Source organism: Protopterus annectens, chromosome 2.part0, assembly GCF_019279795.1.
Source record: "Protopterus annectens isolate FY-2018-M chromosome 2.part0, PAN1.0, whole genome shotgun sequence".
Lineage (NCBI taxonomy): Eukaryota > Metazoa > Chordata > Ceratodontiformes > Protopteridae > Protopterus > Protopterus annectens.
This window is the reverse complement of record NC_056728.1, coordinates 687,118,416-687,140,839: the sequence shown is the minus strand read 5'-3', so window position 1 is coordinate 687,140,839 and position 22,424 is coordinate 687,118,416. Positions and strand designations below refer to the sequence as shown.

Here is a 22,424-nt window from a genome sequence, read left to right as displayed (position 1 = left end):
TGCGTTTTCGTCGACACATAGAGTGAACAGGCAAAACTGCGAAGTGGCTGTTCAGCGAATTCTTTCCCTGGGAAAGAAGTTGCTTGACCGCTTCATTGCTGTGCTGTGTTCTGCACTGTAGTGTGGTCCCTTGTCCGGTATAGCCCCCGAGTGTGAATGTGCAACAGTTACTGACCTTAGAGTTAGGATGCGGGTTAAGGTAAGTGCATATGTATGAAAGTGTTTACTGTTTTTTTTTGCGTTGGATGTATGGTTGAGTTATGTGTGTTTGTGTTTCATCTGTTTGCTTTTGTTTTTGGGGGGGGTAGAATTAGGGTTAAGGTAAGTGTGTATGTGTTTGGAACTGTTTAGGTAAATGTGCAAGAGTTATTTTTTTTTCCATTAGATGTATGGTTGGGTTACGTGTATGTGTATTCAGTTGTTTACTGTTTTGGGGGAGGGTACAGTTAGGGTTAGGGTAAGTGTGTGTGTTTGGAAGTGTTTCATTTTTTTTTTTTTGGTTGGAACAGCGATTTCTTTCCCTAGGAAAGAAATTGCTGTTCTGCAGTTTCGACATTTTCAGCTTTAGCTGAAAATGTGTCGATGAAACATCGTTCTCTGTTTTCAGCATTCTATGTTTCAATATAGACCCGAAAAATCAAAAAGTCATGGATGCACAATATTTATTGTCAACTTATGGATTAACATCACGCAGGTCGAATGACGTTCTGGAAGACATGCGTGAATGGGCGTGCCTTCGTTGAAGGTTGGGCGTTGAGCTGGCAACTCTGCACCGTGAAAATCTGCCAATCATTAGCAGACCGGAGTTCCACTGTGGCGACCCCTAACTGGGTCAATAGCTAGGAAATGCATAAGTAGTAAGTGGAGTTCCAACATAGCACCAACACTGGAGGACTTTCTTTGCTTACTGAAGGAGATAGCATTAATGGAGTTTAAAATCAAAGCACTAAAGAATTTTTCCTAAGCCATTGGTCAATAACCCGTGGACGAAAGTTTTGTCATTGATTGACACTTTGCAATTGGAATCAGTCTCTTCCTTATAATTTATGTACTATGATTTATTATCTATATTTCACACTTGTTGATATTTTAAGTCTACTTATGTCAGGCTAAATGTAAACATTGTATACAGTTAACTCATTTGTTATTTAAAATGTAAACAAGTATTCATTGTTGTATGTTTAAAATAAAAAGTATCGGAGTAAAAAAAAAAAACAAAACAAAAGGAAAGTGTATTCGAGTTACAAAAAAAAAAAAAAAAAAACTACTGACAGCCCTGAAAGCTACTTCACGGTACAGTACAAACAGTAACAAAACAAGTGTATGTTGCAGCAAAGTATAAGCTTTTAAATCTTGATTTATTTATTAAACTTTAACTGAGTAGGTGGACTGGTCCGGGAACCCTCTTCAAAGTAGTTATGAGAGATATATATTAGTATGTCATAGGCTTATACTCACACATGAAGTTATGACACAAAATGCTCTTTAGTGAAGCTTGTTTATTTATATTGAAATACTTCAGCGTAGTGAGGGATGATTCTGAAATAGAGATGAAAAGGTTACATTTGTGTGAACATGTTGAAGCTAGTAGCTTGTCTAAATAGCATTGAATGATTATTATTTAGTTGTGGGGTTTTTGTAAGAAAACCTGCATAAGACCCTAGGAAAGGTTGATTAAAGGTGCACTTTTTCTGCAGTTTGTGTGAGAGTATGAAGAGTGTTACGGCTTGTAAAGCTGCTTAGACACTCTATACCTTTATGCGTTTCTTAATTTAGTAATACATCAAAGTTGCTAAAACTCCCCATGCATTGCAAATTATGAATGGACCGCCAAGTTTGAATTTATCAAAATGTATTAAAAAATTAATTTAAGTGTAAACTTTTTGGAATCCAGTCCTAATTCTCATCTCCTCTTTAACCTGACAAATTTTAAGCTTTCTCCAGGCTTTCCATCAGTGACTGTGAAAGTACATCTGCATACCATATGTAAGAAATGCAAGTGAAAACTAGTATTACTATTACTGACAGTTTTGAGATGTGATAGTTATTTTAGAACCAAGTCTTACCATTGTAATGCAAGCTCATGAATACGTATTGCTTGTATTACCTTTAAGTAGTAATATGTTGATACCATGTTTAATGCCAGAAAAAAAAAAGACTTAAGTCCTTGTTTGTAAATGAAAGGGTTCTGTGTGTGTGTTTTTCACACATGTAATCTGTTTTTACTGTCTGTGTAACATAGATACCAACAGATGTAGAGAAGTGTCAGGATCGTCTGGAATGTTTCAATGCTGATCTAAAAGCAGACTGGGATAGATGGCAGAATAACAAACGGCAAGACTTTCGGCAGTTGCTGATGGGATTAGCAGACAAAAACATCCAGTATTATGAGAAGGTAACAGTGTGAGGAAATATGTCATTACTTGTCTATGTAGAGGTACAAATGTATAAAGGAACCTTTGGTTCATTGCTGGTGTGTGGACTACTGCTAGAAAAATAACTTGGAGGGAGAAAAGGTGTAAGGGCTCATGATAGTCTGCAGTTTGTGGGCTGAAGACCTCTTCCAGTTTTGTGTTGCCAAAGAACAGTAGTAATTGTAACTGCAAAAAACATAGCTAAACATATCTATTTTAGCATCAGAATGAGGCTTGAATACTTAAATTTTATAAAGTGCTTGCGCTTAAAATGTAACCACTGCATGCCCTACTGGAATAGAACAGAAATGTGCATGGACTATTGTAACTCTTTAAATGTATATATTCTAACAGTGGAAACTGGAATACAGGAGGTTAACTTCGGAAAAAATAGCTGAAATTAAATGACTTTATGGCATCTACAGACACAATGTCTGTACTGAGAAGCTTTCTGTCCTGTCTTCGGACTGAACTAATTATTACAATTGTTTTATGATGTCTAGCATCTGCCAAAGATCTGAGGTCTATAATATAATGTAATAAGTATTTGCAGTTGATGTTTGTTGCAGTGGCTACTTATGTGCTTTCTAATGTTTTAATTTTGGTCCTTGTAATCACTAAAATGTTAATTGTGTTTGTTTTTTACTTAATTCATTATTTCTCCAGAGAAATGTTTTAACCTAAGGAGGCTGATAGCTCATGGGGGTGTAATATGCATTCAAAGGATGCACAAATTAGCACCTGTAATATGAATCTACGTAAGAATAGTAAGAACTAAATAAAACAATATAAATGTTTTCTCTGCTTGTGTTGAAAAGTGTATGTGTGTAAGAACCAGACAGTGGAACAGCAGCATGTAAAGCATGCACTTAGTTTACAGTAATTGATTATTTTGCTTTGGATGTTGAAGCTAATGAGGAACAAAAGACAAAAGAATAAAGCTCTGTTTGAACAAAAATGTTTGTACCTGTTAAACTGTTTGCATATCATATCCTTGTTCAGCTAAGTTAGCAGATTTGGAAGGCACGACTGTTGCAATGGATTTCCCTCATGGGTAAATTTTTGCTAGGAATTGGTTAATCCACTTTCATCATTGGTGAAAAGTGTTTTAATATTGTATAAAGGACTTATTTTAAAAAGATGTGGCTTACACTTTTTAAACAAGTTTGCCATGTAGAAGTATTTTTGCGGAGTATGTCTGGTTTTGTTGAAAACAGTAATTGGACTTTTAAATGTGTTGTTATGTGCTGGATGTTGAATGTGTGCAGGTTGTGGTACTTGTAGTACCACTCATTTGCCAATACAGTATAACTTGTTAGTGGGAGATAGTTTTGAAAGCCATAGTCAGTAAAGAGAAGTAATATATGATTATATATGATTACAGTCTAAAGATTTTGAGGGTTTTTTTGTTTTTTTACATAACTTCATCCAGACTTACTACCAGACTTTTAGTAGGAAAAATTTTACCAACAGTATTTCGGTCAGCTGAACAGATCTTTTTAGTGGTGGTAACTGCAGTTTAATACATTAAAATGACTGCATTTGTCCAAACAAATAACTAATGTACAGTACTTGATCAGCAACAAAAAGACGGGCACGTTTGGATTTTAATGTTTTTGTCTTTCCCATTGTAATATCTGTGGTATGTTTGTCATTTGCAATCTGTCACTTGCTGACTCTACTCAATGATTTGTTTTATTATCCTGGATAAATTTAAATATGGAATGAAAGTTGAGTTAAAGCACAAATGTCGTATTCCTCTATTTAGAAACTTTACTCTAAGAAATATTTTTATTTGTTTTGTATCAAAAGCTGAGAGTGGGTGGAATGCTCAGGGTGCATCATGTTTTTGTACCCTTCCTCAAGGCTGTTGCAATCTTAAACTCCATTTATCTGGACATACATCATTTTATGGCCCTTTGAGATATCCCTTTGTTGGGGTTAAGGGCTTCCAAACCCACCAGTGTCTGCAGTTTAATTGTTCTCACATTCTGGATCCCCTTTTAACAATTGTTTGGTGGTTTCAGTGTCCAGTAAAAAAGCATAAAGCTTGATGTCACACTTGCATGGGGCCCGTTGAAGTCAATCACTTCCTTTGGTCACTACAGTTACCTGAAAGTTAAAACTGATAAATAGTGTAATGAAACTAGTATGTTCAACATGGATTTTGGTGAATTAATTAGTAAAAGTGTTGTTTTTTTGATTGGAGATAGAAGAGGGATTGTGTGGTTAAATCAGAGTATTTTGAAGACGTTAGCAGGAGGCAGAACAGAGTCATGTAGAAGTCAAAAAAGTATTATGGTTGAACATTCTGAAGAGCAAAGTTTGAAGGCCATATGGACTGAGTTGTAGAAACTGAGTGGATTGCTTTAAGTGTACATGAAACATATTGGAGTGGTTGCATTTGCGAAGCTGAATACCTGCACGATCAGCAAGCAGCTATCAAACGTTTAAGCTTTGGATAAGCAGCTAGGACAGTTAAACAACTCATGCGTATTGATCAGCATTTAATCAGAATGGGTCTAGGGCAAGAAAGTGAGATTTGAGACTGTATGGTATCTTGAAAGATGAAGAAAAGATAGATTTATAAGCATTTAAAAACCAAGACAATGGAGTGAACTGGGTTTCCAAAAGATGCCTTTGGGGTGGCAGTTGTGAAAAGCTTGATATTGCCTCACTATGAAGTCAAATACAGGATGCCTAAATTAGTACTGACATAATATTTCATGTGTTAAGAAAATGGGTGTTGTGGATGTTGCTGCAACCAAGCAGAAAACTGTACATAGCTGTGAGACCTGTGCTTACAGATTAGGGTTATTCCAAGATAATATTGAAACATTGCTTACCCTGTGTAGAAGGAGTAGAGTTTAAACAAAGACATAAAATTTCATGTTATGCTGTCTTAAAGTGTGTTCTGAAATGGTAAAATTTTGACTTTGGATAGGTCATATGAAGCAGATGGGTAAACAGGTTATCTGTGAGATGTGACATTTTACAAGAAGAGAAAAGAGGCACATACTATTAATCTGAGAGGTGTCGATGCTACTGACAAAACAGAATAATTGTGAGATCTGTGACTGTAGTTCTAAAAATGCTGTTCAGGATAGGATGTCTGGATGGACTGGAAAAATTAGCTTGTTATGAAGTGGGATATAGTTTAGAATATTATGAACTGAGATGTAGTTAAAGGCATGTTTATAAGTGCCCATCCACCCCTGCCAGCTTCATCAGTAGTTTGAGCTGGTAATTCAATTTTGTTCACCTGGCTGTAGTTAGGTTCTTATCTTGTATTGGTTACTCTGAGAGGTGGCTGAGGTAGTGTTTTGGTTGAAATATGAGCAGGATACAGACTATTTATAAATGTCAGAAATATACAAGCAAGGAACTGTACTGAAAAGTGAATTTGATTATACTGGTCATGCCAGATGTTCAACATTATATAACTTTTGGAGTAGCCTAAGCTAATTAGGTCCTACCCCCACTCACCGGCCAGCTTTTCAAAGCTAAAGGTTGCCTTCCATGCACTGCAACTGTCCAGTGCTCGAGGGGAACACTGTGTAAAAGGACAGAGCAAAGTATTCAGAGCGTTCTTGACACACAAATGCACTCTTAGGCCGCATGGAACTGTTGGTCAGCTAGCAATCCTTCAAGACTGGGTAGATAAGCCACTGTTGGGGATAACCTTCCACTGTTTTTATTTTTCTGATGAAAACTTATCTTAGACTTGAGAGCCAAAGCTCAGGCTCCTTCCCTTTCCTGTAATCCCCTTTGTGTACTAATTACCTCTGATCTCATTTGCCACCCGATTGCTATGGATGCAGATATTTTGGCATAGTGCTATAGGTGTCACATAAGTAGATTTTTCATTTTGCTTTCCCTTTGAGACAGTTTTACACCTGTTTTACTCTTCTTTATTCTTCCTACCTCCCTTACCTAAAAGAAATTCTGTTTACTTCACACTACTAGGGGTAGTTTTCCACCTTTCCCTCCATCTCATAGTTGTTAGGTTTTTGTGGTCAAATGTTTGATTTTTGTCCTTTATTTTCTGTATCATATTGTGGATTGTTGTGGATGCTGTTGTTGTAGGTGCTGTTCTTGTAATTATTTTTGTGGCTAGTCTTTTTTTTTTTCCATTTATTGACAAGATTGTGGAGAAGCCCTCCTGTTTCTGAAAATGCATATCTTGTGAGGATAAAATCCCCAACTAGGATGTCCATTTGAAATGTGTGTATTGTTTAAGGGCCTTGCATTAGGTTGTTGAGTGTCTGTGTAGCATTTGGAGACCGTGACATCACTAAATGGTGCAACAGACTTGTACTTATGGGGCTTCTCCCTGCCGCAGTGGGAGAAGTTCCCCTGTCACAGTCTTTCCTGGTCTTTATCTCTTGCAGCAAAGAAAACGTCTGATAACGGTAAAGGGCAGAAGAGCAAAGAAGAGGATAAGAAGCAAGACAAGGAGAGTCTTAAGGAGAAGGACGACTCCTGAAAACATTCTCCAAAATGTTCAGGTCCAGTGCCAAAGATCCTATAGCTGTTAGTTCTGGTCTCAACACTGGAACCTGTCAGGATCAAGTCTCTCACTCCTCCATTCCTGTGAACCTTTCTGAAGTGGATGTGGGCAGGATAATGAAAAAGTTCATGATGACCCAAATCCAGTTGGGGATCCTCTGACTACTGTCAGATGCTCCGATCTTGTTCCTTCTTCTCCTGTGATTTTTCTCCTTCATTGATCTGACCTTCCAGATTGGGGTGCCTGGATCTGAGTTAATGCCAGGATTTGCTGCATTGGATCCAAAGGACTGGATTTTGTCAATGCCCCCATTTCTCTGACTTGGTCTACTCAAAATGCCTCTAATCTTGATGGGTCTTCGAGTGGAGTGGTTGGGGCTGGCGTCATGGGGTCAGGATCGACTCAGTCTTTCGGAGCTGTCCCTTCCTTTTGGTGCTACGGCCCTCAGCAGCTTGGCTTCAGTTTTGGAGCTGAGCCGGGTGGGTTCTCAGAGCCTGCTCTTGTAAAGATCCTTGGAGCAAACAGGGGTGGTGTCAGGACCTGTTTCAGCGTAATTTTTCGAGGCTTTTGAACAGGTACCCTCACAGTCTAAAGAACTGGCTTCCCTTCCCCACTCAGATCTTATGTTGCCCTCATGGAACACTTGGAGTCCTCTTTCTTGTCACATCCGGACAGCCAGCCCCTCAGTCTCAAGGCAGTTCACATTGTGGACCCCCCCCCATATCATCTTTGGAGTCTTCCCCAGAGCATCCTACTGCAGTGTCACCTAAAGCATTCACGCAAAAGGAGGCATCTGGACTTCCATCAGTAGTTCATCATTGAAGATACTGATTTTGATGAAGAGAAGGGGTCTCCTTTAAAGATATCCCCTTTGGCAAAATCCTCAAACTTCTTTGGGGATGGTAAACTGATGCCCCCTTCCCCTGAGGAGTCTGTATTCCTCAATGCTTTTTGAACTCACCCATCTATCTCTTGGGTGGTCTCTACTGCTGATGGAACTGGTTGGCCTGGTTTTGAAGTAGGCATGGAAGGAACCAGATGTGGTTGAACCAGTCCCTGGAAAGCCTGACAGTATTCTGGTTTCTGCTAAAGACAGCTGGTTTTGAAGCAAGGGTCCTGCCATAGATGGTGGCAGCAACTACAAAGGAGGTGCTCACTGAGGAGAATGCCACTGTCCATCCTCCTAACAGGTAGTCCAGAGCATTGGACAGGTTTGGCAAGCAGGTTTTTGTTTGTGACCTTTTTTCTGAGGGCACTGAACTATCTGCCAGATGTTTTGTCTTCAGAGGGACTTGAAGAAAGAGCTGTTGAAGTCCTTTTCTAGATCTTTGTCTGCAAAATATATTTATATAAAAAAAAAAAAAAAAAGTGTAGTTGACATGCAGTTGTTCACTCTTCAGTCTCTGTCAAACGTGTCTATGCACCTTATTTCGAATGTGGCCGATGGCACTTCAAGAGCGGCAGGCAGTAGATTAGCTGTTCACTGGCAAACCTGGCTGCAACTCTGATTTCGTGGAACACATCAAGACATTCTTTATCAATGCCATATGACAGGTCCGCTTTGTTTGGGCCTAAAATTAAAGAAAAACTATGTAAAAGCGAGGAAGAGGGCAAAGCCTTGTCTGATGTTGAAATACACTTTTCTGTCTCTCAACAGACCTTCTGTAGAAAGCAAAAAGAAGTTAAGAAGTTGTGGTTTCGCAAATCACTAAGTTTTTGATCTAGAAGCTTCTAGTGATAGACCCCACAGAGGCAGAGGAGGGGAACGGTCATAATGGGCATTGCCCCACAGCAGATGTGGACTGCAGAATGAAGGTTTTTGGAGTCTCTTTGTCAACAGGCCTTTTTAGTGCTCCTGAATGTTTGCCCAACTGCCACAATATGGGGGCAGTCATGACCTCCACATCTATTAACCAAGATGTATGGATGCAGAGAATCCTAACCAGTGGCTTTACAATTCCCCTTGTTTACTATCCTCTTGTTCAAGAAAACTTCCTATGTCCCATCCACTCAACAGAAGTCATCAGCACAAGAAATAAAAAAGCTGTTTGACAAATAAGTCATACAGAGGTCCCGCGAGACCAGCATTTGTCCAGGGTCTATTCAAGGTTCCTTTTGGTTCTGAAGAAAGTCAGAGACCTCAGTCACTTGAACCAGTATGTCAAACAAATGAAATTCCGGATGGTCTTGATTCAGTCCATCCTACAGTTTGTTGAGAAAGGTCACTTGTATGTGCTCAATCAACCTCCAGGATGCATGCTATCATATTAAAATGGACAGATGCTCCAGAAGTTTTCTTTGCTTTTAGTTGGGGGCTAGGCACTTCCTGTTCAGGTCCCTGCCCTTTTGTCTCGCCACAACCCTCTGAGTGTTCAAGTGCATAACAGTAGTTGCAGTTAATCTCAAACTGCAGGTGATACTAGTGTCCAAGTGTGTAGCTAGGCATACTCAGTGTACTTCAAATGAGTACACATTTTTCTAAGCATTTCTTGGAAACTTCAACACTCAGAAAGCACAGAATGTATAAAACTGTGCAAACAAATATTTGGAGTACAGAGGTATACAAAGATTGTTTCTGTGAAAGGAATACACCTCTAAAAGCAGCTTTTTATTGGAGTAAATGTTAATAGTTGAAAATGTATCACCTTCCCATTTTTATTGGGGGTATCATTTTGAGGGTTGAGTGCATTTTAAAATATGTGTGTGGTAGGGAGCAACAACATTAGGTCCGAGTACAAAATATGTAAATTTCTGTCTACACCCCAGTGAATGTCCCCATATCTGGATGACTGGCTCATAACAGCTCCCACCCAGAATTGTCATCATTAAACCAGGGACTGCATGCTCCATCTGTGCTCCCAGGTGGAAATGACACTCAGTCTTACCAAGTCAAAGCTTCAGCCAGTTCAGATGAGAGAATTGATTGGAGCCCATTTAGATACTAAGCTCCAGATAGCTAGGTCACAGAAATCAAGGATTCTCGCCCTTTGACATCAGGCACGATCTGTACTCTCCCATCAAAAACCACCAGCAAGACCTATTCTACATCATTTCAGCTGGATGGCAGCTTCATCACTTTAGTTCCTCTGGCCTTTGTGATTCGACATGTTAGCCAGTAAACTTTCCTCTCTCCCTCACTGAGGTTTGCAGGAACCATATTGTATGGTGGTTAGACTCTCCCAATAGTTTCTCAAGGTCAACCATATGTCCCCCCCCCCCAGGCCACAGTGACCATAGTATGCTTCCCAAATGAAGTGGATTGAGGAATTTCTTGGAAAAGGCAGTGCAGAGCATGTGGTCTCCCTTAGAAGCTAGCATTCATATCAGTGTCCTGGAAGTGAGGGCAGTACTCCTAGCACTGCAGGCCTTTCAAGATTCCCTCAGACAACATGGTTTGATGCACCAACAAACAAGAGGAAGTATGTTACAACCATTTGTGACAAGAGGCCATGAGGGTTTGACAGTGGGTGATGTGCTATCTTCTTTGACAGTGGGTGATATCTTCTCACTTGTTTTCTGATAGCATTGCACATCCCAGGGGAAGTCCAGTGTATTTGCAGACATGTTTGAGCAGATCTATTCTACTTCACAAGTGTTTCTTTAACCCATTAGTGGTAGAACAGATTTTCAACCACTGGTGCTGACGTTGCTGCAACCTGTTGGCCTCCCCCTCCATCACCAAATGTAGCAGTTATTTTGCCCTAATCTTCAAGAGGAAGAGTCCCAGAGAGATGCTGTTGTCCACATTCATTCAGCCCTTGTAGTCTCCTTTATGCTTATGCTCCCACTCCTGTCATACCAGTGATCTGATGTCAGTTTTCATTCATTCTTCAACTAATGGGTTTGGATCCAGTCATCGAATCAAACTTGGCCATTACGCTAGTTCATGGCCACCAAAAACTCTCGCTCCTTTCCTACCCATAATGCACCAACCCTTAACATCGCTCAGATCTCGTTTTCTGCTTTCGTGTGTAGAAATGGTCACTTTCAGCTCTTGAGTTGTTGAATGGGAGATGAGTCTTATTTACATATTAACTCCTAAAAACTGTTTAATTGATCTTCAGATTTAAATTTACTTTGCTATTACTGATTCCATACACCTTAAAGTGCATTTTTTTCCTCCTGTTGTTGGTAGGGCTAGCCTATCCTTCCCTATCTCTCTACAGTTTGTATATCTCTTTAATACTGTAGTTGGTATATTTCTTACCATTTTTACAAATATTTTTATCCCTTCAACATGCCATCGCTGATATTTAGCCTTTCTTTTCTTTCTAATTAAAAAAAATGTTATTTGTTGTAGTATTCTTTCCTTTTTCTCAAGATGTCCTAAAAGGCCCTGCCGGAGTTGTAACATACGAAAAGTATAGGCATAAATTGCCCTTTTCGGATGCCTATAATCTGTTTATGTACTGCTTGGGCCCGGGACACTTACAGTAAGAATAAAGCATCTGTCGTGGTTTTATTCCCCATGCCCTGGCTGATAGAAAACATAAATTGAGTTTGAAAGGCTTGCTGCCAACTTCTTTCTCCAAGGCCATTGCTGGGCTGAATCCCCCAAACACAAAACTAGAGACCCTGCAAAAAGGTCTAAACCTTCTGAAGTTTCAGCCTCTTCCTCTTCAGAACTTAAAAAAAAATAAAGATTAGATCTGAAATTAGTTACAGTCTGACCTTCATTGGATCTGATCAAACCAGTACTGGATTCTACATCTTTGGATCCCAAGCCTTTACAGAGGACAGCTTATTCTCGTCATCTGGATCCAGTCATGTCCAGAGTGCCCTCTCCCTTTCTAGAAGGGTACTCCAACTCTCCATCCCTAGCATCTTCTCGTTCCTTCAGGAGTCTCTATGAAGCAGATGTGGAGAGAATGAGGAGGATGTTCCTTATGGCTCAAATTCAAATGGGAGTTGATATGTCTCCTACCCCTTCAGGTGAGGAAGCCTGATAATCTACGAAAGAAAGCACCTTTTTCGGATTCAAGTGTTGCTCTGAGTACACCAGGAAACTCTGATCCAAAGCATCTCTGTTGGATCCGGAACATTGGAGTCGACTCTGAGGTTTTCAGAGCTGTCTCTTCCTCTTGGAGTCTTGGCATTGGACAGCTCGGCTCTGACTTCTACCTTGGGTGGGTTGTTTTCGGAGTGGAAGGAGGTGATGAGCTAGAAACCTGCTTTCTCAGCTCCATTGTCTTTCTTCTGTCTGGAGCAATCTGCTTTCGAGGTTGTAAAGAGAGTGTTCTGCTCAGGTAGGACAGATGGATCCTACCCCTCAGATCCTCCCTATACTTCTCAGTTGTCTGCGTCTTGAACCTCAACATTCTGCCCCACAGAGACAGCCAGCTGAAAGCCTCTAGACTGCCCAGGAGGGTTTTCTAATCTCTTCTGATGATTCACCAGAGCATCCCACAGTGGAAATCCGTAAGAAGAGAATGTGCAAAAGGAGGCGCTTGGATTCTCCTCAAGTCAGTCACTGAGGATACTGGTTTCAATGGAGAGGCGTCCCCAAAATCACCACCTGATGTCTCATTTGCAGACATTCTTGAGATCCTTAAGCAAAAGGGTGGCTGGTCTTCCCAAGGCCCTTCTCCGGAGGAATCAGCATTTCTGGAGGTGTTTGGAGCTGGCCTTGTCTACCTCGTGGGTTACTCCACCCACCAATGAGCTCATTGATTTGGTCTCTAGATACGCATGGAAGGAACCTGATTCAGTTGAGCCAATCCCCAAAAGACCAGACTGGATACTGGCTTCACCAGTAAGAAAGGAATTGTGGGGTAAGGGGTGGCAGTAGATCCCATGGTCATGGTAGCAGCTACAAGAAAGGAACGTGCCGAACAGAGTTCCATTGTCCATCCTCCTAACAGAGTCTAGGGCAATTGACAAGTTTGGGAAGCATGTTTATGCCTCAGTGACATTTGCACTCAGATCGTTGAGCTATCTGCTACATTTTATGAGGCTTCAAAGAAATTTGCTTTAAGAGCTATCAGAATCTCTCTCTGGAACAGACACTGCTGAGGCTTATTCTTCAATGGCCTCTCAATTGGCTGCCCTACAAGCTATATCTAATTCATCCATGAGGCCCATCCCATACTCTAAAGGCACCTCAAGGGCCATGGGTTCAGGTATTTCCACCTGGAAACATGCCGGGAAGCACCTGTGTGATTTTTGCGGAGCCCATCAAGTCTTTGTTCATCAGTTCTCTCTTTGACATCACTTTGGCCTACAGTGAAGGTCATGCACTCCAGCTGTGAGAAAGATGGAAAGACCCTCTTTGCAGTGGGCATGCATTTTTCAACCCCTCAAAGGACCTTCTCCAGGAATCAACAAGGAGGTCAAAAAATGTGGTTCAAAAAGTCCCAGGGTCCTTTCAGGACACATGGAGATAGTTCCCCCACAGGAAGTGGGGGGAGCTACAATGGACAGCAACACCCGTGTAACAGAGGAGGCCTGCAAAACTAGGGGTCAGAAATTAATTTTCTAATAGTCTCTTTCAGCATTCCTGAAAAGGAAGCCCAGTTGTCCACCTCTGGATGCAGTTGGGGGTCGCTTATCCCCTGTACCAGCGAGCCTGGCTAGATGCAACAAAAGACATTTGAGTGCAGAAGATTATTTCCAGAGGTTATACAATTCCCTTTTCCCTACCACCTCCATTTGTAAGAAAATTTCCTGATGTTCCACCAATTAGAGGAAGTCAGCAGCACTAGAAATTCAAAAGCTGTTAAGAAAAAAGTCATCCAAGCGGTCCCACCAGACCAAATAGAATCCAGAACTTACTCAAGATTCTTTTAGTGCCAAAGAAAGCAGGGGACTGGAGACCAGTTTTGGATCTCAGTGTGTTGAACAAGTCCATTCAACCCACACAGTTCTGGATGGTCACAGTTCAGTCCATTCTGCCCTTTCTGAGCAAAGACAACTGAATGTGCTCTGTAGACCATCGGAATACGTACTATCACATAAAAAAATGCACAGACAATCCAGAAGGTACTTATGCTTCTGGCTGGGAGCCAGTGACTCTCCGTTCAGAGCATTGCCCCTTGACCACACCATAGCCCTCAGTGTGTTCAGCAAATGTATGGCAGTAGTAGCAGTTCACTTGAGACTGCAGGGATTATGAGTGTTTCCATATTTAGATGACTGGCTCATTACCTCCCCAACCAGGCATCGACTGATAGAAGCACATGATCAGGTGCTGCAGACTTCTTTACATCTTGGAATAACCATAAATTACATCAAGTCTCACTTAGAACTGACCCAGGCATTAGAATTCATAGGGACAGTGTTCAACATGGTATTTATTGTAGCTTCTCTTCCTCTATCAGGAGTGCAAACTATAAGGATGCAGGTCAGGAAAATAATTTGCAGTACCAGAATTTCAGCATGATTGATTCTGCAAGCCCTGGAATCAATGTCAGCGGTAGTAATTTTGGTTCCTTCCAACAAGATTCCACATGAGAATTCTACAATGGATGCTAGCAATACAATGGTCAGTGCTTTCTCAGCCTATGTCAGCAAAGATAAGAATAACTCAGGTATGCAAAAGATATCTTTCCTGGTGGTTGCAGTCACAACAGGTATTACAAGGCCATTGCTTCATCCTCTCTCAGACTAAGGCTATAGTGACCACAGACGCTTCCCAGATTTGCGGGACATTTCTGGGGAAAACAGTCCAAGGCACTTCGTCCCCCAAAGAGGCCAACTCGCATATCAGTGTTCTGGAGATGACAGCAGTGCGTTTAGCATTGCAGGCATTCCAAGACTCACCCTCCCTCTTAGAACAATTGCAGTTCAGACAGACATGTCAGTAGTTTGGTGCATCAACAAACAAGGGGGAACCAGATCTTATCCCCTGTGTCGAGAAGCCTTCAGAGTGTGGCAATGGATAATCTTTTCCGGCCACTTTCTAATAGCATCGCATGTTGTGTGGAAGTCAAACGTGATAGACAAACTGAGCAGGTCCGTCTTACTACCTTACGAGTAGTCTCTCAACAACAAAGTGATGGATATGATTTTCAGTCAGTGGGGCCAACCTGGCTGCAGTCTTTGTCTCTCCCCTAAACAACAAGCACAGGAGCTCTTTTACCCTAATCCATCTACTGTGGGAATCATCAAGGATGTTTTACTCCAGGATTGGACTCCCCAGTCTTCTGTATGCTTGCCCTCTGACCCCCCCTCCCCCATTCCCAAATTCATGCAGAAAGCAGCCTGGTTAAAGAGTAAAGTTATCCTCATTGGCCTTACTGGCCTTGGCAGATTTGGTTTCCCTTCCTTTGGCCTTGCCTCCACAGTATCCACCTTGGATTCTGGATCCAGCTCCAGACCTTCTGTCCCACCCAACAGGCATGGTTCACCCTCAAAACTAATAGCATGGTTTCTCCAATTCCTTTAATAGCCAGACAACCAATGCTCTATTCCCCCCTGTCTGTTGCAAACTTTCATCTTCCCATAAACCTAATAGAAAACTTTATAGGAGTAAATGGAAAAGGTTCCTTTGTTGAGCAGAGCAAAATCAAATTGATCCCTTCTCAGCTCCAGTTCAATTTGTTCTAGAGTTTTTGGCGAGTCTGTTTAATGAAGGTGCTAGCTTTTCAATTATAAAAGTCCACCTAGCAATCTGTAATTTTCATGTTGGATTTCAAAATTCTTTATTGGCTTCCTCCAAGCTGTGCAAAGCCTTCTTGAGAGGCACTGTTCTGCTAAGACCCCTTTATAAAGTCCCCACTCCACTATGGGAATTACATTTGGTACTGCAAGCCTCAATTCATTCTCCCTTTGAACCAGCAGCTAAATGTGATCTTAAATTCCTGACATGACCTGGAAAATTGTCATTCTAGTTGCAATTACATCTGCTTGAATTTCAGGACTTCAGGCATTATCTTCTAAGCTTCTGTACTTGGTATTTCATAAGGATAGGGTAATGTTACGTACCAGTACTTCCTTCATTCCTTCATTCCTAAGGTGTGTCAAGAGTCCAGCATGAACCAATCCATTAACTTGCCAGTGTTCTTTCCTGTATTTGCAAATAAAGGTGAATATATGTTGCAGTTATTGGACGTCCATAGACAGTTACATTTTTGCTTACCCTTAAACCGTTTTTAAGTAGTAGACCATTGAGACACTAATTGTATTTTTTGATTTATTTATAAATTTGTATCACATAGGTTTAGCTATGTTGTTTTCATATATTTTTATTTTAAATATATATGTTTTTGAGATTTTTATACATGCATTATTGTGAAGTTTTATAGTGATTTTTATAGCATACTATATATATATATATTTTTTTTTAATAGTATTTTTATAAGTATTTTCTGATTGAATTTTCGCTATTACATCAAATTCATTAATTATGCAGTTTAGTCTTGTGATTTGCTAAAGTGATGTCATTTCCTATATTTAAAGAGATGAATTTTTGACTGCTTTGTTAAAGTCTGAAGAAGCGTTGATTCAAACGTGAAAGCGCTCACTTACTGCAGTCTTTTGTTTTGTCTGTTGTTTTTTTTTTTTTTTTCGTTGCATTAAATCTTTGGATTTTAAGGATATTTCTGTTGAATTTTATTTAAGTCGCTCATGGTACTTTCCTCTGTTATCTTATTAACATTTTTACTTACACAGATCAGCTATTTTTCTCCTTTGCACATACTAAATTAGGTGAATAAGTTACAAAGTTAACTCTACCTAGATGATTGACGGATTGCATTTCATTTTTCTATAACAAGTTGCATTTCTTCTTACCAAAACTTGTAAAAGCTCATTCAACCAGATCTATGGTAACTTCTTCTGTGTTCCAGTCTAGAGCTTCCATGGACGATATATGTGCGGCTGCAACTTGTTTAAATCCTTGTACTTTTATCACTCATTACAAAGTAGATCTGGTCCTGAGGGGAAGAACAGCCTTTGGCTAAACTGTACTCAAGAATATCCTTAGAGTCCACCCAGGGTTTTAGGTAGCTGGGGAATCTGCCCCATTAGTTGAGGAATGAATGAAAATTGACAACATCAAATAAAGTTATATACTCGCGTAACGTTCCATCTGTGTAGTCTGTTTTCATTCTTCCTCGACTTCCCAACCACCAACCCCCATCCTTTTTAATGACGGACTTCTAGAGGAACAAGAAGCTTCAAGGACACTACTGTCCTTTGTGCTGTGCTCCAGATATGGCATATCATAATATCCTTTCTGTCAAGCAGTAACCAAGATCTGAGAGATGTTAGAGGTTGCTGCATTATGGAGTAGAGAAGGAGCTCAAGAGTTTTTTGGTGGCCATGAGCTAGTGTAGCCGCCGAGTCGGATCTAAACCCATTATTTGAGGTAGAATGAAAATGGCAACAGAGGTGGAATGTTAGGTTGAGTACATAACTTCTTTTTTTCTGCAGAAAGCAGTGAGGAACAATCCTCATTCTCCCCTTTTGGCCTTGAAAGGCATAGTTTCGTTTCCTCTGGTCTCATCTGATTCACCCATCATGGGTGCGAGGTCCGGATCCAGATCTTTTCACTCAGTTTGGGTTGCCTCACCCAGACATCATAAGCCCTCAAGTTAACTGCATGGTTTCTCCAGTTCCTGTTATGGTTATAGTCCAGGCTTTCATTTCAGGTAAATACGCATTTTGATCTTTTCACACAGACTCTCAACCAGAAAAGTTTACAAGAGCAAATGGAAGAGATTTTTGATTTAGGCTTCTAATAGGAATACTAATTTATTTTCAGCTCCTGTCCTGGCTATTTTGGATTTTCTGGCTACTGTACTGTTAATGTCCAGTTGATTTCCATTTCTAGTTTTCATGTTGGAGAAAATTAGTTGCCACTTGCTTCTTTGAAGTTGTCTAAGGCCTTCTTCAGGTGCATCTTACTTGTCTGCCCTTCTCTCAGGGATCTTCTCCCTCCTTAGAACATTATTGTTCTTCAGGCATTGGGAGACCCCCTTTTGAACTTGTCACCACAGTTGAATTGAAATATCTGTGTTGGAAAACATTGTTTCTTGTGGCATTTCCCTCAGTTCAAAGAGGTTCAGAACTTTCACACCCTATCTTGTAAGCCCCCTTACTTGGTTTAGTACAAGGACTGATTAACACTGCGAACAAATCTCTCCCTTCTCCCTAAGGTGGCCTCAGAATCCTCACTGAGCCAGTCACTCAGTCTTCCTGTTTTCTTTCCCCATGTTATAACAAGGGGAGAGTACATGCTACATCTTTTGGACATACATTGACAACTCGGATTTTATGTGTAAAGCACCAAGAGCATCAGAAAGACTGACCGATTGTTTGTATCCTTCTCCATGGCAAAACTGGGTAAATGAGTGTACAAAGTAATTGTTTCAGTTTGGCTGACTGAGTGCATTTCTTATTTTTATAAGGAGAAGGGACTGTCTCTGCCTGTAACTCCTGGCTTATTCCACTAGGTCAGTTGATACATGAGCTGCATTTTTCCTCAAAAGTATTTAGTCTAATATCCATACTTTCGTATCTCACTACAAACTGGGCTTGTAATCTAGGTCTAGAGGGAGGTTAACTGCCAAGGAACTCAATGGCGGCCAGTCTACAAAAGTCTTAGGTACTTAGGGTACCTAGGGTGCGTGGTACATCGCATGTAAGCTGCTGTCAGACATAGGCTATAAGAGTGAAGTATGCTTGCACCATCCTCATAACTTTGCCAACAGACAGAACGCATATCCTGTACGTACGGTCTGAGTGCCAAAGAAACTTCTACTCTTTAAGTGCCCCGTTGGGTAAGCCTTTTCTTACTTTTGATAGTTTTAATTTTACTGTCATCCAAGAAGGACAAATGTGATTGTGGACGTCAGATTCTACATAGAGACACTCCTCAGTAGTGCCTGTTTTGTCTTGAGCCTTCCAATGACCATAATGCTTGCCCTATCTACCAGTCGTTTGTCCCGAAAACCCTATGTAGTAGGCTTAACTCTCTTTCCATATGTCTGGAAAACCAGCATCTCAAACTCCTTACAAAAAGGGTGGAGGGTTCCTCAACCTCAGAAGCTGAGTTGGTAGCTAAGCAGAAGGCCAAAAAACTTAGGCTGGAAGCTTCAGCTGCACCTCCAGGGCCTGACGTCTTTCCAGAGATGATTACCAGTCCAGAGATTCGCTCTAGGCCGCCATCTGAACCAGAGGCCAAACCCGTTATGGAGGTTGCAGTAGAACAGGATGGTAGCACGTCCTCAGAGGTACTGCAGGTGTCTGCTCCAGACATCAAGGGGAACCATGACTCATTATTTCTGAAGGACCACGAGGGATTCTGGCCATCCTTGTTCATGAGGAAGTGGGTATAGATAGTATAAGAAATGCAGGCCTATGTTTGACCCTCCATAGAATGGACATACCCAGAAGAAAAGAAACAGAAAACTAAACACATTTCTCCTTCTTCCGATCCACAAAAGGATTGACAGGCCTCTTTCCAAAGCATCTTTAATGCCTTTATGTTCTCTAAGACATATCCCCCCCCCCCCCTCCAAGGGATTGCTATCCCTACTTCCCCGAGACCTGCTCCTTCACAAAAGAGGGGCAGGAAAGAGCCTTCATTTGGAGGAGTACCTTTCTTCTGATGAGAGTGTCTAGTCTACTCTACCCAGATTCCCTCTTCTCTAGACTATGCTTCCCCTGAATAAGATTCTAATGGGACAGACTCCCCTGTAGAAGAGATTTCTTTCAGTGGCACTCTGACTAGAATGCAAGAGCATCCCAAATGGGAATCCTCTGAAGTGACAGATATTCAAAAACGATCTTGATCTCTTGCAAGTGAACACCCCTAGTCCCTCTGCAGTCACCCCTATCCTCCCAGCTGTATTGGATAGCATCCTCTAGCAAAGACCCCTGACTCACTACCACCAGCTCCCAAAAAAGCTGACAGGTTTTATAAAGTGCTTGCAGACTGTATACTTATTCAGAGCACCATCAGCTGATCTATCAGTCATCTCACTGTCTTCTGACAAACCCTCTAAACTTCTTCCTTGCTTCCTTCAGACAGGGACAGCAGGCATTTGGAAAGACTAGGCAAGAAAGTTTATGCATCTGCCATGCTTGCATTTAGAGCTATAAATTACCAGTCCCATATGACTAAGTATTCCTTTGAACTACTCTCTCAGCTGTCTAAAGTAATTTCTAAAAAAAAAACTAGCAACATCCCTGTTAGCTACAACCTCCCAGGTGACTGGGCATTCTATCAATTGTAGCTATGATGCTGTAGAGGTATCTGCTAGGGCAGATGTATCGGGGTCTGTCCTCAGGAGGTTCGCATGACTCAGGCTACAACCCTGGCGTGAAGATATCAAATCAAAATTGATGGATGCTCCCCTGGACAATGAAGCCTTGTTTGGCACTGCAGCCATGGAACTTTTCATGACCTTGTAAGAGAAGGGCAAAGAGATGAAAGATCTTAAGCACTTCCTGGTTTCTCCAGTCCCTAAATTCCAGAGAAACTACTCCTCTTAAACCAGCCTTTGTCAGAAGGCAGTCCAGACCTGCTCAACCCAAATCGAGGAGTACAAGAAAGAGGCAACAATCCTTTCGTACTTCACAACAAACCCAGGGTTCCTCTGACTTATCTGGACCACGACCGACCCTCCGCCCTCCCTTTTCCCATCCCTTTTAAGCCCGTTTTGGGAAACCATTACCCAAGACTCTTTATGGTGTGGGAGTCTTTACCACAGTTCAGGGGCATCCCCCAACCTCCCAAAGAACATTTACCTCTGCTGCCTCCGCTGCTTCGGCAGCTCCTGGATCAAGGCACCATCCAACCAGTACCCGTCCTTCAAAGAGAAAAGGGATTCTATTCCAGGCTATTCCTGGTCCCAAGGAAAGAAGGACCCTGGAGACCCATCTTAGACCTCTCCCTCTTAAACACCTAGCTAATGGTACTCTCCTTCAGGATGTTAACCTTACTAACCTTGTTTCCCCTGATCCTACCTCAAGTCTTTATGGCGTCCATAGACATGGCTATCTTCATTTTTCTATCCACCCAAGATACATGAAATTTCTCAGATTCTTTGTAGCCTCTGGGCACTTTCAATTTTCTGCCTTGGCCTTTTGGTCTCTCTACCACCCCAAGGGTATTCACAAAATGCCTAGCACCTGTGGTGGCATTCTGCAGACTGCAGGGCATCCAAATCTTTCCATATCTGGATGACCTGCTGCTCCAAGCAGACTGTCCAAAGTTGTTACAGAGACACCTCAACCGTAGAATCAACATCCTTCTTTTCTAGGGATTCACCATCTATTACAAGAAATCAGGCCTCACTCCTACACAGGATCAGATTTTCCTGGGTTGCAGGATTCAGTCTGACCTCATGAAGGTTTCCCTCCCCCTGCAGAAAGGCCAGGAACTGTTTGTTGTTTCAGTGTCTAATGTAACAGTCCCACATTTCAGCCAGGACGTACCTCAGGACCATGGGCTTTATGGCTTTTTCCATTCCCATGCTCCCTTTAGCATAGATGCACATGAGGAAATGGCGAGGGTACCTAAAGTTACGGTTGAATCAGCATGCCCATCCACCTGAATCCCAAATCCCTCTTCCCTGCCTGAAGAGAGAAATCAGTTGGTGGCTCCAACAACTTTCTACCAATTCAGGATTCCCACTCCATCCTCTGCCTTCAGTACAGGAAATGTACACAGACGCTTCAGACTCTGGCTAAGGAGCAGCCTTGGGTGCCATGAAAGCTCAAGGCACCTGGTCACCCTTGCAGAGAAAAGACTACATCAGTATAAAAGAAATGAGAGCACTACTTTTGACAGTCCAGGCTTTTCAGCCTCTCCTCATCCCAGGGCTCGTCAAAGTCTTAACGGACAATATGATAGTGCTCTGGTATATAAACAAACGGGGGCAGGACCCATTCATACCTACAGTGCAGACTAGTTCTGAAGGTATGGGAACTAGCACAAGCGGTCAAGCTGCAGACACCACTTCAGGCAGTATGCATTCCATCCAACCCGAATGTTTAGGCAGACACTCTCGGCAGGTCCAAAACACAACCTCACGAATGGATGCTTCACAGGGACGTCTTTCTAGACATCCTCTACCAATGAGGTATTCCACAAGTGGATGTCTTTGCCTCCCCCATGAACAGACAACTTATTTATTTTGTGCTAAGGGACCCACACTCTCTGGCCTGGAAGGTGGATATGCCCTAAGCTTCTCTTAGGGATGTTCCTATATGCATTCCCTCCCCTGCCTCTTATCCCAAGGTCCTCCTTAGAGATTCAGCAGGACAGACCAAACATCTTGTTGGTGACTCCCTTTTGGTCAAGATAGAAGTGGCTCCCCTTACTCCTGGATTTAACCAAGGGCAGTCATCACAAGTTACCCCACAGAGTGGACCTACTCACACAACACAATGGCACCCTTATTTGTCAACCCTACAAATGACACTATGGGTGATAGGACCCTGATCCCTTTTAGACAGTTTTTTGTCAGAGGACGTGCTCAGGGTAGTGCAGGAGGCCAGGAAACCCAAAACGAGGAAATTTTGTTTATCCAAATAGAAAAGATTTTCAGTCT

At 41.7% G+C, this 22,424-nt stretch overlaps 1 protein-coding gene across 1 annotated transcript in view; it reads left to right on the top strand.

Moving 5' to 3' along the window:
• The window catches only part of SNX30 (sorting nexin family member 30), a gene marked incomplete in the record, with an annotated part of 1,404,645 nt that overhangs the window by 1,261,479 nt on the left and 120,742 nt on the right, over positions 1-22,424 (top strand). The window contains 1 exon segment of the mRNA XM_044061022.1: positions 2,243-2,395. Within this exon segment, the coding sequence (XP_043916957.1) occupies positions 2,243-2,395 (153 nt within the window).